At 43.5% G+C, this 18,181-nt stretch overlaps 1 protein-coding gene across 1 annotated transcript in view; it reads right to left on the bottom strand.

The window, feature by feature from the left end:
* Positions 1–18,181, bottom strand: part of TIAM1 (T-cell lymphoma invasion and metastasis 1) — a 123,753-nt gene that overhangs the window by 34,479 nt on the left and 71,093 nt on the right. The window contains exons 10-13 of the mRNA XM_014938172.1: positions 16,061–16,165; positions 13,573–13,654; positions 8,070–8,156; positions 4,469–4,693 (exon numbers count right to left, since the gene is read on the bottom strand). Of these exons, the coding sequence (XP_014793658.1) occupies positions 4,469–4,693; positions 8,070–8,156; positions 13,573–13,654; positions 16,061–16,165 (499 nt within the window). The remainder of the gene's footprint in view (positions 1–4,468; positions 4,694–8,069; positions 8,157–13,572; positions 13,655–16,060; positions 16,166–18,181) is intronic.

Genomic DNA, 18,181 nt, shown 5'->3' with positions numbered 1-18,181 from the left:
TGCCTCAGGAAAATAACCCTGAAGAAATTAAGGTTACTGTTAGTCTCAGCTTGTTCTGAAATGCAAATTACTTAGCCTAAGGGGACCTGTGACAGGACGAGGATGGAATGAAAAATAATGGCTGTTCTTATAGTGCAACTCTCTTTCAGTTTTGTATCATAGTCTTTAGAGTTGGTGTTAACTTCAATCTCTGGTTCTCCTGCTTTCTGAATGACAAAATAATACACTCCTTAAAAATACCTACCCACTTCATATCTAGAAGATTAATATAACCATTCAAAACAGGAGTGTACTTCCTTTTTCATCATGTAGATATTCTGCACGGTGATTTATATGGCTTTCAGTTGTCCCTGCAGAGTTATCCCTCATGCTACAGGTCTCCAAAATACATGAGCATGCAAAGCCTAAACCTCAGAAACTCTATCACAGAGCAAAAAAAGGTAGGGAACCGTGGGGAGACCACAAACAAATATGGATACTGCTCTCCAGTCCCATTCCCAAATCCCCTTCTAATAAAAATAACTTCTTTTATATCTCCAAAATATCTCTATGATTCTGGGGAGACACAAGGCTGTGTTTCTAGCTTTCAGGCTCTCGTTCCCTGGATTGAGTGGAGCAGGCTGGGGAGGGGAGACAGCTCTCACTGATCCTTTTAGGCAATAAGGGAAACATGCCGCAGGGCTCCAGACAGAATGAGAGCTAGTCCTTCTCAACCAGATTTATGCAGACTGCATTAGCAGGAGAGAAGACAAAGCCAGGAAAAACAATAATAGATGAAAGGAACTTGTGGCTCCGTAAGCCTGATGCAGCACAAATTCCTCGGGGAAAATATATATCATACCCACGACGATATTTTTCACATCAATTAGAGATATAAAATCCAAGGTCATTTTAAGAATAACCTGTTAAGTAAACACAATGAAGTAACCGCTGCCACAGAGCTGATTTGCAGCTCTAGCCCCAACCTCAGGATATACAAGGTAGTTCCAGATAATGAAACAGCTGTGAAAGACGCTGTATTTACCAGGAGCGCTGGCAGTCACTTCAGGGAGGTCGACCCACAGAAACACAGCCCTGCTTTGCTCCTGCAAGACCTCCCACTGAGTAATAAGGCATTAAGAAAGCTTCCTTAAAAAAAAAAATCTAACAGCATCTTTCTGTTGAAACACAATATGATTTGCCTCACACAAAAAGTCTACCCTTTGCTGCCTTCATAGCCGATGACGAATTGCCAGGGAAGAAGATAATGATAGGACATCAGCATGATCGGTCAACCAGACCCTGAATTTCTGGAAAATGGATGTGCCTACAGGTGATTTATACCTGCTGGCATTCTGGCCCAGCAATGTTTCACCCCCCTGCTGAAAAGGCGGGGGGCTACACTACTTCAGAACTGAAGAAAAAATCTGCATGCTATAAATAAAGCATATAACAGAAATCACTGAGCTGATTTGCCTAGCCAGCCAAACTGCCAGTAATCAACAAGGACACAAATAAATGGGTCAGTGGGTATTTCATACTTGACTGCTCTCTACAAGAAACTGTGGAGCTGAGACCAAAAATGTAAGATGCTGTTAAAATCTCCCAAATAAAAGCATGTACCTCTTTTTTAAAATTTCATGTGGATCCCATTTTAGGTAATGAATCCCTGAAAAAGCACAGGGCCAGAAGAAGAAAGGCTTCAGTAAAACATTCTGGTTTTTAGAGAAAATTTTTCAGAGAAATTGTTTTTTATAGAGAAATTGATGGGGAAGATCAAAACACCTGCCTCCCAATTGCACACTTCGGTGCAGATCCTTGATTTCACTCCCACCTCAGGCTAAGTCATTCCAAATTAGAGCATCAGCGTTGTTCAGCTTTAAACACCGTCTTAACGTCATTCTTCAGAGGCATACTTCACATCTCAACTGCAGGCGCTTTCAGAAGCTGCCAGAGACACCTGCACATCTGCTGATGAGCTATTGTGTTGCTTCTGTTGGTTGAAGTAGTATTTCTCCCCCTTTCAGGAGGAATAAAGGCGATTTCCACCTCAACGTTTCCTGCGTTTTGAAGGAAAGCCAATGTCAAGACAGCTCTGGCTTCTGTGCCGCCTGTCGCTTGAAAGAGGGAGGGAAGGAGCTGACTACAGGACACCAGAAGTGAAGGGCAGCTGTACCGAGAGAAATCTGAAGGGAAAAGGAAGCCCTAAAGTTTATCCCTGGTCCTGGGGAGCTATTTAAGAAGCAGGCGCTTTGGCCCACCAGACGGTTCACATGCTCCCTGCAGGACGTGGAAAAACAAGCAGCCGTTCCACACCGCTGTGATAACCACAAAAACCCAGCTTGGGAGAAGCTTACAAAAGAGGACAGACACGACTCGAGTTGGGAGCAGCACAAAGGAAATCGTGTCTACAAAGCAGCAGAGGCGGGAGGTCTGATTTTACCGTGACATGTCCATCAGCTACGTCCTATGTTTTCATTTCACATGGTGCACGCAGCGTTACTCTGGACAATGTTAAAAGGCAAATGCTAGGCTCTTCAGACACGTTTGGCAAACCGTGAACTATCTCACCCTCAGGAAGGAAAAGGACCTCTCGAAGACCCTCAAAATAATGATGCAGAGAGCTGAAAGTGGCAGAGAAACTGCTTGTTGATACCAGCTGTTGAGACTCTGCATTAAGAAACGTGACTGCTCTGCCTTAGAAATCCCTACGTTGCATAAATACAAAAGTCCCAGTTCCCAATTCTTTGCACCCAGGGCAGACACTCACTTCAGTGGAAAGTCAGGGGATGAGGACTCAGCACTTGGGGTTTCAGTGAAAAAGCACAGGCAAGGACAAAAGGATGGGGCCCCGCAAAGAGCTGGTGTTCAAGCAGGAAATGGGGGCATCTTGTGGCCAGCTATAAAAGTGTACAAGATGAGTTGGATTTTTCAGCACAAAAGACTAATCTGGAAAAGTTCAATGAAAATTGAAAGGGAAAAAAAAGTCCTTCTGAAAGTGTTTAATTTTAACTGCATTTGCGGGTTTATCCCACATCTTACATGAGGTTGCTTTTATCAGTCCTCTCAGAGGTTTTTGAAATAAGCTGTTTTTAAGCTTTCTTGTTTGCGCTATTCCCCTTGCTATGAAAACCACTCTCCAGCTTTCTCTTTCCCCACTACGTGTTCCCATCACCTGAACAATCACATTTTTGCTAGATCACTTTCAGTAAATATTTTAAGCCAAACCAGAGCAGCATCTCGGGAGGCCAGCCGTACCTCCGTGACCCTCTGCAGGCAGAGATGAGTCAGCTTAGTCCTGAGCCCAAGCAAAATTTCAATCTTCCCCTGTGGCTCATTTGTTCCAGCTCAGCATCACGCTAATGCACTCACACCACTCCTGGGTTAGCTCCAGTTTGCACCCAGGCTCATCCCAAAACAAAACTGTTTCATAGTTATCAAAACAATTACTTTGACATTTCTAAAATGTTTACTCTGAGGAGAAAAGAAAATATTTTGACATATTCAGACACTATTTACTTTTGACTGGAAATCAAAATTTACCTCAGTTCACAGTAGTTTTGATTATCTAGAAACTGCTTTTTGGACATTCCATTCATTTTTCCTGTATTTTAAATTATTCAAAAAAACCTAAAGCAAGCAGGTACATTCAGTATCCTCTTCTGTTTTCAAGTACGGGGGGGGGGATTTAGAAGCCAACAGGTAAGACTTGACTAAGCAAGTAAGAGGAGACATGGTACAGGAGCTTTCCTACTATCCCAGTGCAATTCCCAACACTGCTGTTTTACCACCAAGTAGGCATTCCTGCTCTTCTGCAACCGTTTCCCTTAATCCCAGCACGGGTGCTTGTCCTCAGCTGGTTCAGGGAGCTAAACTAGTGGCAGAAAATTCACTTTTGCTGGGGATTAATTTTCTGCCAGTTCAGTTCTCTGAACAGGGCAGTGTGTTGGGCAGGAATGCCCCTTCCCACCACATTGTGCTGTGGGATCAGTTAGATAAGTTTGGCTTTAATATCAATCCCTACCTTTAGGTGTTTTGAACTGTCCTCGTGAGCTAGCTATGCATCTCATGAAACGCACAGGGTTCCTGTGCTCCTGGCTAATCCCAGAGAGGGTGAATGCTTATCCCCTCTTCCTTTCCTGCCACATGTACATCTCATGAGCAAATCCAGAGGTAAAGGCGCCTCCTGAGCAGCCCAGAAGGGAGCAATTAGTTCTGCGACTCGCTGTAGGCACAGCTAGATGATGTGACATGCATTTGGTGATGACACATGTTTCACAGCCTAACCATGTACACGGTCATCCCTCATTGCTACTGCACATTATACCTTACAGCTTCAGGAGCTCCCATGTATTATCTGCCCAGCACATTCGGACTGTAACTCCTCTCACTTCCACCATGGAATTTACACGCAGGGATCAATGGGATTATACCAGCACACTGAAAGGGTGATTCCTCCTCCTGGCAATTTCTACATTGAACCCAATACCTTGGTTGCTCCCAGCAAACGCCAGTGCGCCGTCAGTCAAGTCAGATGGGTTTTCCAAGCGACGTGGTGGTGGCTGCATTAGTTTCTGCCCTTCCTCTATCTCAGGATAGGTGCGCACGGTAAGACACAGCGAAGGCTGAACGAGGGCATCTTTCAGCAAAGCTGAGTCCAGATCCTCAGCAGCTCTCTTGTTAATCTCCACAATTTCATCGCCAGCTTTCAGGCCTGCAACGCAGCAAGGAACAGGTAAGACTTGCACAGTAACGTTTCTGTTACCCACAGACATCAAGGAGCTCAGCCAGGTGTTTATGAAGCGCCAGACAGTGTTATGTCTAGACATAAACATTTATGACTGCAAATGATATTGAAATTTGATGGACTTTTGTGAGATCTGTTGTCAGGCTAGTACTCTAGTACCATCCCTAAGGGCACAGTGCCCAGAAGTCCCTCACAACGTACCAATAACAAGATATCCCCCTTTTCTTCATGTCGCTCTGCAAGGGAACAGCCGTTGTACACCAACCCATCCTACGCAACATATTGCTCATAAATAAATGTATACTGAAGGACAGAATCAGTCTTCTGAGGTGCTACACACAGGACAGGGGAATATGGCTTTTAACTTTCCATACGAGTGAAAGGTTTTTTTGGAAGGGGTCACCTAGAAGGAGAGAAAAGTTTTCCCCCTCAGCCAGGACATGAGGTGTAAGACTTCAGATGGCCTCCTCTCTGGCCCTGTCTGAATCGCATCCCAGCACACAGATCTTCAAAAAGGCAAATTTTAGTGCTTGGTAAGTTAGTCATGTTTTTTTTTTTTTTTTTTCCAATCTGATTTCAGGAGTTATTTATAGCACCAACGCCCAAGGGAAAAGGGGATGTGCAGAAGGAACAGCTGACTCCCACTTGCTTCGGGGGCGATACAGCAACGCCGATAGACAACGTGCAGCCCTCCGAGGTGCCGCAGGAAACCTGACCTTCCCCTCAGCCAGCCGGGACTGCTCTCCGACTGACAACACCAAGCTGGACTAGGGTTTAATCCCAAATAATCTTTAGGGTCAGGCAGGCAGCAGAGCGCTGGGGCACACCGGTGCTGACAGCCCCAGTCATCAGGGCTGCTCCTGCCGCTGCAGCTTTTGTCTCCCTTGAGGGTGATGCTGATGGTCCTCCCCTCAGCGGTCCTCCCAGGAGGGTGGGAAAGCATAGCCTCCAATGGCCACTATCCCACCGATGGGACTCCATGGCATTCCAGTCACCACCCTGACATTTACAGGGATGACAGCAGGAATTTACAGGGTCAAAAGAGCTGCTCGGTGAGGGTGACCTGCCCTCATGCCGTGCAGTGCTCTGGGTGGGCAACCACGCAAAGAACGAGTCTTGCCATCCTTAAAGCCCGGATGAAAGGCCTGACTCCATGAGCCTGAGCTGTGAGCAGAGCTCAGCTGCATCCTCCAGGAAACAGATTACCTACCTGCATTCAAGAAAACTGTGGAAGGGAGGAGGCTGAAGAGCTTTAGTCTTCTTTAAGAAAACTGAGATCTTTCTAAATGCATGTAATTGTGCCCAGAAACTGTAGTGTGGCGTGCAGTTTCGGAGGGAATAAAAAGAACTAGATAGAATAGCTTCTAAGTAAATGGACCATAAAATCATATTTGAAACAAGGACAAAACAAGGCAAGTCAAGCATTTTGCATTATTTCATTTATTCCACTCAGTGATGCCATGTCCTAATAGCAGCACATTAATATGCCTGCAACCGTAAACATCATATCTGGGGCCTCATTTACTCTTTGTAATACTTGTTTTGAATCATTTGGGATAAAGCATCATGTCTATTTCAGTACAATCAAGCACCTCAAATTCCAACAATGGTCTAGCTAATGCAGACCAATAGAAACAATAAAAAGATAAATCATAAAGGATAGGATAAAATTTAAGTATTCTAATTGGAGGAAAGATTGAAAGTTAAGTATTGTATCTCATCTGGTTAGACTTCCTATAGGAAGTGCAGTCAAATGCAAACATGCGTGTAAATAGAGGAAGAGAGAGGAAGAGAGAAGAGAGAGGAAGAGAGAGGAAGAGAGAGTTTTCCTCCCTGTTTTCTGCAAACTCTGGGTCTCTTGTCACAACATCCTGCCAAATACTGTTCATACAGAAGTGGCCTTTTATCTCAATTATGAAGAGCCACATATCACTGAAAGCATGTTTTAGCGTTTCAGCCCCACAGGAGGCAGTCTGTGTTCATGCATTCATTTAGATTGTAGTTCAAACATTAACTAAAAGCCAAATAAGGAAGCCTTGCTGAAACCCCCCCACCCTCACCATCATATTGTCTTTGCTCCCCATAGGAAACCCACAGGGTTTTATTTCCCTGGAGCAGGCTGGCAGAGAGCTGCCCCCCAAAAGTTCAGGGCTTTTGGCAGAATAACCAGCCTGTCAGCCAGGGAATCAAACAGGGCTGAGGTGAGGTGAGGAGGGACAGGAAAGTTAAAGATGGTCTTTCCAAGTTAAATAGACATACGCAGCAGCCTCCAGAACCACCTATGTGGTTTTCTCAAGTTAGGATTAGGGTTAGAGGCTACAGCTGAGTGAAACTCCAGGCTCCCTGCAGCCAAAATCGCTCCCCCTCCCTTGCCCCTTGCTTCTTTCTTCCCAGTTTCTGCCTGCGCGGCCCTGTCCCTCCACTGTGCCACTTCTGCCACTCGCCTCGCTGCAACACAAGCCAACTCCGTTTGCTCGTGGGTCAGAAAACCAGCCACACATTTCTGCCACGGCAGCTTTCTATCAAGACGGTGATCTGAATGGGCTCAGCAGAGTGCCAGAGTCAGCACAAGGCAAAGGGCTGGAGCAGTCTGGGGAACACCAGTCTCCATTGCTTTTGGCAACAGATCACCGCTGAATAAGCTCCATGAGACCATATCACCACTCTCCAAGAAAACTCTGAAGGTGTTTTTGATAACTCTGCTGTCAAATGGGTTATGAAGAGATGAGAGTCTTCTCACTCTTCATGCTCCCCATATTCTATTTTAAAATCTGTTTAGGTTTCAGCTGCCCAACTTCCATGACTGGAAAGGGCAATGAATGGGAAAAACAGCAAGGGCATGGCAGTGTCAGGGTTGACCTCAGTTTTGGTAAGCTTCAGTCAAACTGTACCCAGCTCTGCCCTGGGACGAGCCCGGCAGCCTAGTTATCTCTGCTAGTTTCTGGTCCAAGCACTGTCATGCTTCCTGCAAAAGCTGGAAGCAAAACTAGAGGCAGTAATCCCAGCCACAGAGAGCACTATGAAGACTTCTATTGTACCTGTTTATCTTGCAGGGTCTGACTTGAGAGGGCCTCTGCTTCTCTTTCTAGCTGCAAGGGACATGCTGGCCCTGCTACATATATAGCAACTCAAAATTAAAAGAGGTTTACTATATAGCATAGCTGATTCCAACAGCAGAACAGCCTGAATGTATTCAGTACCTTAGGTTCTCCCCAAAAGAACATGATCTCTTTTGGACTGGGACCCTGCTTTGGTGTGTTCATAAAGCTCCCATCCCAGCAAGCTCATGGTCTATACCAGGATTAAACAAACAAAAACACAAGCACTTTTAAAAGCCTTTTACCTTTCTTGAAAGCTAGGCCTGTCTCTTTGACGCCGTTCACATAGAGCCGACGAATCCCTTCTTCTTCCACAGAGGACAGAGAGAAACCTAGAGGGATACCCAGTGAGACGGTTAGAAAAAGCCAACCAGTTTCAGCATGTCCTAACAACTACACACACTGCAGGTAAGATTGTGCTGTCCCTGCAGTGAGCACTCAGGAATTCCCCCCTTCTCCTTTCTCATAAACCTGTACAAACATAAAGGGAAATTTAAAAAAATAATGAAAGTAGCTTTAACAAAGACCTGAACTGAATTTCTGAGTTTATTTATAAATCATCTACAGCTTTACTTGAGGATAGCACAGCTGCAAAACTTTGGAACAGACTTCCGATTCTCTGGCCACAAAAAGGCTCTTCAAGAAGTTTTGCTGTTTGCAGACAAAAGCTGCACAGAGCTGTGGCTTGTGACCCAAACTGACAAAAGCCAGGAAATGGAGAGCTATGGCTGACATGCCAGCCTGAACTCAGACAAGGCATAACAGCTCCTGCTAAAGCAGAATGCCAGCTTTTACTTTTTGAAATTCGTAGACTGGACACGTTTGTAAAAATACCACTTTCCCTTTTCCCCTTTCATTTCTCAGCTGCTTCTAGCATAACCTGTTATTTGCCAAGCCCCAGCTCAGCACACATTTCATAGCTACGTTACAGACCTGAAGAACAGCCTTATAATGGAAGTACTGGCACAGCCTTAATCTAAACAGTGCAAATGGTACCACTATGTTTGGTTTTGGTGATTTTCTTGCCATTTGTGTTTGACACTGTGTAAGATAACAATGTGTAAAGGAAATACGATGTGGTTAGTTAAATACGGTTTGTTTATTTACTGTTGAGGACTATCTAAAGCAGAACATTTGCTTTTCTGAAACTTCATTACTCCCTAAATGGGTGTAGGCAACCATTTGCTCTCTCTTTTTCGATCTAGAAAAACATTTGCAAGCCTCTGGGGTGAGACGCTTGTTTGACATGGAATTAGCCACCAGCCAAGAGGAAGCAGATGTGCTGGGAGCCTGTTCTGACTTTAGGACTCCCCTCAAGTTAGTGCTTATGGATGAGAAGTTATTTTTTCATCCATCATTTAAAAAAAAAGAAAGGAGGGGGAAGAATGTGGCAGCCTAGAAGTGAGGAGCATATGGCCCTTCATGACTTACTGAGCTACTTGGAATCTGTATGCATGCTCCTCAGCCTAAATAAGATTAAATTTGTGAAGCTCACTCAACACACCAACTTTGGCAAAGAGAAAAACTCTTGTCTAAACAAAAGAGCAGCTGTAAAAAAGTAGTAGCTATTGGCTGTCATCACTGCAAACCCAACCTGGAAAACCCTTAATCAGAAGCACAGTGGAGCATGCCCAAGACTGCAGTTTAAGTCAGCACAAATTATCAGTTACTAATACCATCACCCTTTTTCAACTGAAATCCTGTTTTGCAGCCAACTACCACACAGTTAAAACAAGGCTGAGTTGCATCTCAAGTTCTCGCTGTGGCTGGCTGTGAAGAGATTGGCATGCCCAAGCCGTCCTAAACTCCCATTCCCCTCCATGCGAAGACCTCTGCCTCCTCCATTCTGCCAGGGCTAAGGTGAAGTGTAGCTGCTTCTTAATTCAGCTTTCATTAAAAAAAAAAATAATCCAGAGGGGAGCAGGTGTAAGGCGCAATTACATGTGTTGTCATCACCTTTAAGATATGAGAGATGGGCAATTGGCAACAGCCTTGAAATGTTCATCTCACAAATATATTTAACCTCTATGCAGACAGGGTATGTGACCATACCCCGAGTGCGGATTAACTGCTTTATTTCCACAGTTGTGATGTGGCTGGGTCCAGTAAACAATTTGAAGCAGCATTTCTGTCCCACTGCAGTGCTGGTGCCAGTCCTTTCACTGCCATGCAGTAAAGCAGAGCAGGGAACTCATCCAGATGGGAAATAATTCAATCGTGTGTGTGTAGATAGATATACATGTATATATGTACTTGCCTATATGCATAAACATGTATATATATGAATGTACATCCAGTTTCTATCTGGCTGAATTCTGCAGGTGCTCCACACTAGCACGTGTACTAGCATCGCATGAGAGGAAGGGCAGGAGTGGGTGGAAGCGACAGCGATTGCATAAGCTGGCATCACTGCCAAAAAGATTATTATCAAGCTGTGCACGGACTCCGAAACACAGGTGTGAAGAGATGGGTGGTGACCCAGACAGAGCCTTTTCTTCACTGCAATGTTTTGATGACAGGAGAACAAAAGTCTGCATCTATGAACGCGCACGGCCTCAGCGAAGCAGCACAATACCTGAACAAATCCACCTCCGGAAAATTACCTCGGCCCCCTGAGATAGACAGTTGCTAACCAAAATGTTAGTATGTTCCTGGTACACACAGCAGCTGGAAGCAATAGGTCCTTACTGCTGGTGCGCCCTGACTACTGCCCACGCAACCTTTGCAAAGGGTCTGGTACCAGTGAAAGAGGCAAGAACGTATGTGCCCAGGCATCAGCAACAGCATCACGTTGACAGATCTAACAGTGGCAAGGTCTGACACACTGGCCAGACCCTCCAGGAGTGCCTCTTGCCTCAGGTACACTGGTGGGAGTAGAAGCACTAGGAAATGTTCCCAGGTGAGTTTTCCCTGAAACACTCTGCTCCGACCTCTTTACATCACTTGAGTTCATGGTGTGCTCAGGCACGATGGTGAAGCTGCTCCAAAGGCCTGCTAGGCTCTGCCCCCTCCCCAGCACCAGGATCTCTCAGCTGGCCCAGAACAGCTTGTAAAGCCAGAAAACAGCTATTCATTCCTTTTATTACATTATACCTTTCTGTCAGGCTAGTGAGCCGAACTGGCCTAATTGCACCCTCAAGTTGAAAGCGTTTCACCTCCCTATCTTTGATACCACATCTGTTCAATGGAGATAACAGCACTAAGTCTGCATTGTTGGGATTAATTAATAGCTGCTTGTGAATTATCTTGAAAATTCAAGGTGATTTACAGATATTATTATTGCTATGGCTGGAATACTAGCAACAGCAACAGGTAATGTCACTAATGATTTTCATAATCTCATCCATTTTCAAAATGAAGACTTCTCCAGTTCTTCTGGAGGAAGCAAGGCACAGGGAATTTGGACATATGTTTTTAAAATGGGCAAGAAATACAAGGCTTGAACAGAGCTGCACAGAAAAAAAGCCCAACCAACCAACAAACAAGTAATCATCAGGATAAAAAGCCGCTCAGGGTTCTAGGCATTCAGTGTCAGGACTGGCTCCTGACCCTGTTCCCCAGCACTTGTTGAAGTGCCTGTGTGGGGCTGAGCCTCCAGTGCTTCCCCCCGACTGAGAACCAATCTCAGAGGCAGCCCTGCTCACACAAAGACTCACGCAGGTGCTTAGGTGCTTGGAGACTGTGCAGTCCTGTTATCGATTTAGGGGTTTTTTTCCAAACAAAACCAGTAGCAGGAACCCTTAAGCAACCCCGTTGAAGAGATTCTACATCAAAATTTTAAAGCTCTGATCTTCGTGTTGCTGTAGCGCGTGAATGCACTGTAGGTTTCTCTCTGGATTGTAAAAAATATTGGCAATGCTAATTCTGTGAAGAGACTGAAAGAACTAAAAACCCAAATGTACCTAACATACAGGATGGGAAAGGATCTCAGGAGGAACCCTAGCCTTCCCCAGCACCAAGGCAGCACACTTCACCTCTGCTCCCCACCTATTTCAGCACACATTTGACACTGTACAAACACATAATACTGTTTCTATGAGATACATGCAGAAATTCTGCTGCCTTTTAGAGTCAAAGCAAGTTTTGCCATTTCCTTTCAGCGAGAGCAAAGTCAGCTTTTTTGGGGTGCATTTAGCATTCACTCCCTACAGGGTTGGAGCCCCTGAACAGACACATCCCGTGTCTCGGTTGGAGCCCCTGAACAGACATATCCTGTGTCTCAAAGAGCTGATCTCATTTCACAGGACACGACCATGCTTTTTACGGCCTTTCCCGTCTATCACTTTAAACAAGAGAAGAAAAAGAAATAAACAGGAACTGCCATGATACCCCTAACTCTTGCAGTGCTTTCAGGAACAGCATAATTAGCGAACCTGGGGCCATCGCTGGGCTGGTTTGGATTTCTCTCTTAGGCCTTCAATATTCAAACTGCAGTCAGTGCCACTGCTTTGTAGCAGAGCTCAATATTCAAATGGACTGCAGCCGTATATTAAGCAGTTTGGGGATTCAGAATTATTCTAATCATTAAAACAGAATATTTAGATAAACAGCAAAAAGATGCAGATTGGTTTCCTGCAGGGTACGTTGCACAAATAGCTTTAAAATACACTACAGAACTATAATTGCCAGACCAAAGAGCAAACTCACCAGGCTGGAGGTCTGTACCTTGAAATACTTGAAAGCTAAGAAATACGACCACCCCCAGGTAAAGATTAGGGATTTTGCTGAAATTACATAGGGAGGACTTCTAAGAGCAAACTCACCAGGCTGGAGGTCTGTACCTTGAAATACTTGAAAGCTAAGAAATACGACCACCCCCAGGTAAAGATTAGGGATTTTGCTGAAATTACATAGGGAGGACTTCTTCTGTTTTATGTTTTATACACAGACCTGTGTCACTTAGCACTGCATCTAAACGTCCCTTAAAATACTTGAAAGCTAAGAAATACGACCACCCCCAGGTAAAGAGCAGGGATTTTGCTGAAATTACATAAGGAGGACTTCCTCTGTTTTATGTTTTATACACAGACCTGTGTCAGATTCTGGCTCTGCCCACGGGGCATCCTCGAGGGTTGGGCATGCTCTGGGGCCAGGCTTCTGCAGCCTCAGGAACGTCGGGGCGAGACAGGGACCTGCCCTGTGTGTCCACAGCAGGTGGAGAGAGGGGCCAAACAGCCTCTCCTGGACAGCTGCCCGGCCGCAGACCTCGAGATGCCTCCCACTCACAGTGATGCTCCTGGCTGCATCCCTGCCCTCACGCTTGGTGGAAGGGGTGAGGAATGGGAGAGGCTGCTAGCAGTGGCAAGGCACAGTGGCAGCCCACTCCCAAGCCCCACTGCAGGGTCCCCGTGAATGCCAGGGTGCTGGCATTCATGTAAGATGTGACAGCTGGCAAAGGATGCTGTTTTCCGCTGGTGCTCAGCTGCACAACCTCTGTAGGTGGTGTTCTGAGAAACTCCAAGAACAAGAAAACATTTGTCCTTTCTGCCACCGTAGCTCTCATCAAAGAGCTGCACATCCTGCAGCTCAAGCACCGGGAAACACAGCGTTTAGTGCACTACAAATAAAACCGTCCTGCTTCAGGGCAGGGGAGAGAGCTTTCTGTGGATGGCACAAGAATCAGATGTGCTTTTCTTAGTGTGTTCAACAGGCCTTTCAGGTACATCAGTGAATAGCAAGCAAGAACCCGCACACGCTAGAACTGACCTTGGTAGAAAAGAAAAAAACAAATCAAGGAGAGAAACTCACCATAAATATCAGAGGATGCATCAGACTTCTCTATTTGAATGTGCTGTGTAATTTTCTGACAGATTTCTATTTCTTTGTACAGCTGAATAGAAAAAAAAAAAACCCACAAAAATATGTTACTGTGGGAGGACACATCAATTGTAATCTTTTTGAACAGATTGGTTTTTTTTAATTACAGGCAGAAGAAATGGACTGTGGTCATTATTTATTGAACAGTTTTTCTCCACGTGTGTGAGATGTATTAGTAGTGTCACTATGCTTTACTGTTAGCACACAGTTAAAGAGGAGGAAGCAGTGTTTTATTGCTGCCAACATAAGAGCAAGGATACATCTATTTCACCTGGTCAATACCATTTTGAGTGCACAGAAACAGAGTTTCTATTCCTGTTTTTCTTTTTTATGGGTAGTCACCATTTAATGTTTTTATATTATTTCGATTAAGACATTGCAGGAATTCAATGATTCAATAGTAATAAAATGACAAAGAGGGATTTTGTTTCTTAAATGCATTTCTTAATTGTTATAAGACTATCAGATTTGATATGCATCTCTTTCTTACTATGAAATTTCACCTTTAACACATTTGTTTATTTGTAATGAGAAAAGCCCCCCAAGTCTTTGAAATGGTCATTAACATCCTTCCTGGGAGACCAGTACGAATTCACACCTAGGTAATAACCCAGAAGCCTACACATGTAGGAGCAATTCACTCTGCCTTTCAGGAGCCAAGCCAACACCTCAGCAGGGCTACACCTCTCCACCACCACTCACACATTTTGTGCTTTTAAATCACTTATGTTCTCCTGTCTTGTGTGGCTCACTATTGTACCAGGGTCCTGCCCCGAGCTCCCAACAAAGGGCCTGTCACCCCACCGGAGGCAGGGAAATCTGCTTTTCCAGACAAAGTCACCTGGACCAAATATTTAGAGGCTCTTTGCTGACATCTTTGGGAGTCAGCCCTGACTTACTCCTTTTAAGACAGCCTTGACACTCTGGAACCTGCTGGCTCAGCCAAGGTTTGAAGCTGTTTTTTCCATAGAACAGGCTAGCACTTAAGTAACAAACCATCCTTTTGTCTTTGGGAAAAAATCATACCCACAGGTGAATGAGAGCCCACAGGTAAACATTGTTTACATGCTAGTAGGAGTGTGTGAAAAAGCAATTCACAATAATTAACATTTTGTAATTACGTGGCATCAGTGTTTGGACTGAAGTATTTAAACCATTTCTTTAAAAAAAGGAAGAGTAGTAAAGTTTTTCTTTAATAAAAATATAATTTTATCTCCTGCTTATATCAGCACTTGCACATCTGTTTAATTGCAAATAACAGATACTACAAAACAGTTTTATACCCATTTAAATGACTGTATATAGTAAAATAAAATATAAAACTAAATAAGGACACCATGCTAGCAATATTTTTAAAATGCAGTTTTCAAATATAGGAACATATTATTCAGAGCCTGAAAAAGAGTCAAATGACATTTACAAAAATCTCAGCTGGGTTGCAGCAAGGGTTTTAAAAAGAGGAAGGGAAATTAAAAAAAGAAGCATAAAGTCACCAAAGTCCTTCCAGGCAATGAAAGCTAAAATCTGTCTCCTCTGAGTTTCAGTTTTTCCCAACTCTAACTCACTTCCCAGTCTTAGCACTCAACTAATACTTTCGCACTCTTTTCTTGACAGTGTTAATGGCGAACCACAGAACTTCTTTACTAAATGAACAAAAGCATCCATAACTGGCAAAGTTTTACTGCGAAGTTTTACTTTTTATAAATAAAACACCCACCAATGAAAAGGACTTTAAAAAGCTTTGCAGCCTGCATGTGTAAAATCATAGAGTTAAAGCATGACACTAATTCTGTTTGGTCTTTTTTTTTTTAATCTCTCATTTCAAAATTCCTTTGAAGTATGCTTTTGAGATGAATGATATGAACGCATCCAGCTGAAGCAATTAGGAAAGTATATTCTCACATATAACTCCAGAGCTTTTTAACCTCAATGTTTACCTTCCCATTTAGACAAAAAAAAACCAAACAACCAAACAAATGAACCGAAAAAAAACAACTACTTGTGCATTTCCCCCTCTTTAAAAATCAGGCAAAATGATCTGAACAAGAAATACTCAGGCTTCAACATTATGTCTTTAAAACTACCAATGAATATACAAACAACAGCAAAAGGCAACCTTGAGAGAAGTTAAGCTTAAATGTATGTTACAGCGACTTTCACACGTTACCTGTGGCTGTTCCTCCTCCCTCTCTTCCCACAGACACATGCATGTACAAACACCATTCGCTAAACACCAACTCTCTCCTCAAGATGAAATGTTTGGAGAGATTACTTTACTGTAGGCCAATTTGCTATGGTCTGCAAAGCACTATAATTGCAAGCTGAAAAGCATAACTCTGCATGTTACATATATCAGATAAACACTAATTAATAGTGTCCTACCAAGTGTCATTTAAATTTGCTCACTAGGTAACATTACCAGTTCATAGATATCCTCTTCTGGCTTTGGTACATAAAATTGCATCTGGTTTTCAATCAGGAATTTAAGACGCAGGTAGTGAGCAGAGTGATCCAGCTGGTGAGTCTGCAAGAAACGGAGAAGAGGCTTTAGAAAAGCAAAGCAATGGCTCACATCACCTATACTTAGAGAACGGCCTGACACTCATAGGAATAAAAATGCCCCAGCATCGTCTTCCACAAGAGGCCCGTGATCTCCTAACCTGAACAAAAAACCTGAACCTCCCCCTCTTCCACAGGAATAAGTGTTCATTTAACCACTGACCGGGATGTCAAAGGCAATGCTAGAGCTCTAAGCAGCCTCTTTGGTCGTGCTTATCTGGCAGTTCTGCTCCATCCCGTGCTATTGCAGAAATAAGCAGACACTATTACAGGGCTCAGACCGTAATACCTTTGTATACAAAGAGCATTAAAAATCGCAAGGAGGAAAATAAATGTTCTGCTAACAGAGAAAAATGTAACAGGAAAGGGTTTTTTCTGTTTGTTTTGGGCTTTTTAGCATCTTCATCATTTAGTGAGTTAGCATGATGTAGCAAATTTCAAGCAAGGTTAATATTAAAAAAAAAAAATATCTGTATGTCCTCTAAACTTAAATCAGCTCAGGATACACTGGCTTTATAAGGCTAAAAGAAGCCAAGAGTTGCATACTGGATTACATCCCAGTGGAAACAGGTCACACCATTTTAATGAATTAGTTATAATTAGCTGAGGATATGGCATTTGGTCTGGGAGATGTTAATGACCTTTTCTCAGCATGATTAATAAGCTTGATTTAAGCAGAGGTTAACGCAGTGTGTAATCAAAACACATTAGAATTATGATAAACACAAAGGATGTCATTCAGAAGTTACTTTCAAAGTTCATAAACTATTGACTAAAGCTAATGAAAAACCCCAAAGTGATTCACAAATACAGGACGTAAATTCTCCTCATTGTCACTTTTGAAATCCCACTATTATATGCTTTTATACATTGGCCTTTTCATTTTATACGAGCAAATTACCAAAGTTTCCTAGATTCTACTAAAAACAATGGCTCATCTGAAAATTCATGCAAGAGCATCAGTATTGCTTATTTATTATGTTTTTTAAAGCCTCGCTTATCCAGTTCAAGCCAAGATGATGATACATCGGGACTCAGCTGACTGATCACACAGCACAGATGATGAGTAATATACACCCGAGTGACCTGTGGAAAAGATCACACACTGACCTAGCAAACCCTTCAGCAAATGCTCAGAGAACAGTGAACGTTTTTGAAAGTCTAGATTAGCTCATGAACAAAAAAGAGCTACCAATAAGAAGAAAAAAAGAAAAAAAAAGGCAGATCTATTGCTGCAGTCTACGTAATGCTACGTTCAAATATGCCCAATTCAAAGACCAAATTATTCATATATGAAATTGAGTATCTGAAATGGGATAACCTGCGTAATCCGGACAAATACTTAGTTAATTAAATAAGGAATGTGATATCTATCAAAGGCCAACATAAAAAGAGCTGAATGTAGGAGATCTTCACCCTCTCCCCGCCTTTTCTTTTCTGAAAAGCATTTTGCATGCTTTGCTCATTGTTCACTGATTGTTTTCACTAGTTTTTTCTCTTACGTGCACACACATACAAACACCCCAGAAATTACAGAGGAGCAGAATTGGTTTTAATTGTTCAGAAATGATGCATAGTAGTTCCCAGATTAGTTTCTGGTCAGATTAGTTTACTATGCCTAGACACAAACTAAAGAGCACCTTGCACACTAATTAAACACAAACATACAGAGGAGACATAAACCCATAGACTTCACAACCCGTGGCCAGAGGGAGAACCACAGAATGGTAGGGGTTGGAAGGGACCTTCGGAGATCATCTAGTCCAACCCCCCTGCCAAAGCAGGTTCACCTAGAGCAGGCTGGGTTCACCTAATCCATGAAAGTCCAGAAAACGCTTGAGCCATTTACAGCAAAGCCAGTGGGGAAAAAATTCCAAGTGGAAAAAACCCTACGAGCAGAAAAGGGAGACAAGCGACCTGGCAGCCTCCTCCTGCCACCACGGTGTATCCTCCCGTGGTCTCCTGCACCGAAGCTCTCGTA

Source organism: Calidris pugnax, unplaced genomic scaffold (assembly GCF_001431845.1).
Source record: "Calidris pugnax isolate Ruff unplaced genomic scaffold, ASM143184v1 scaffold25, whole genome shotgun sequence".
Lineage (NCBI taxonomy): Eukaryota > Metazoa > Chordata > Aves > Charadriiformes > Scolopacidae > Calidris > Calidris pugnax.
This window is presented reverse-complemented; position numbering and strand designations above follow the sequence as displayed.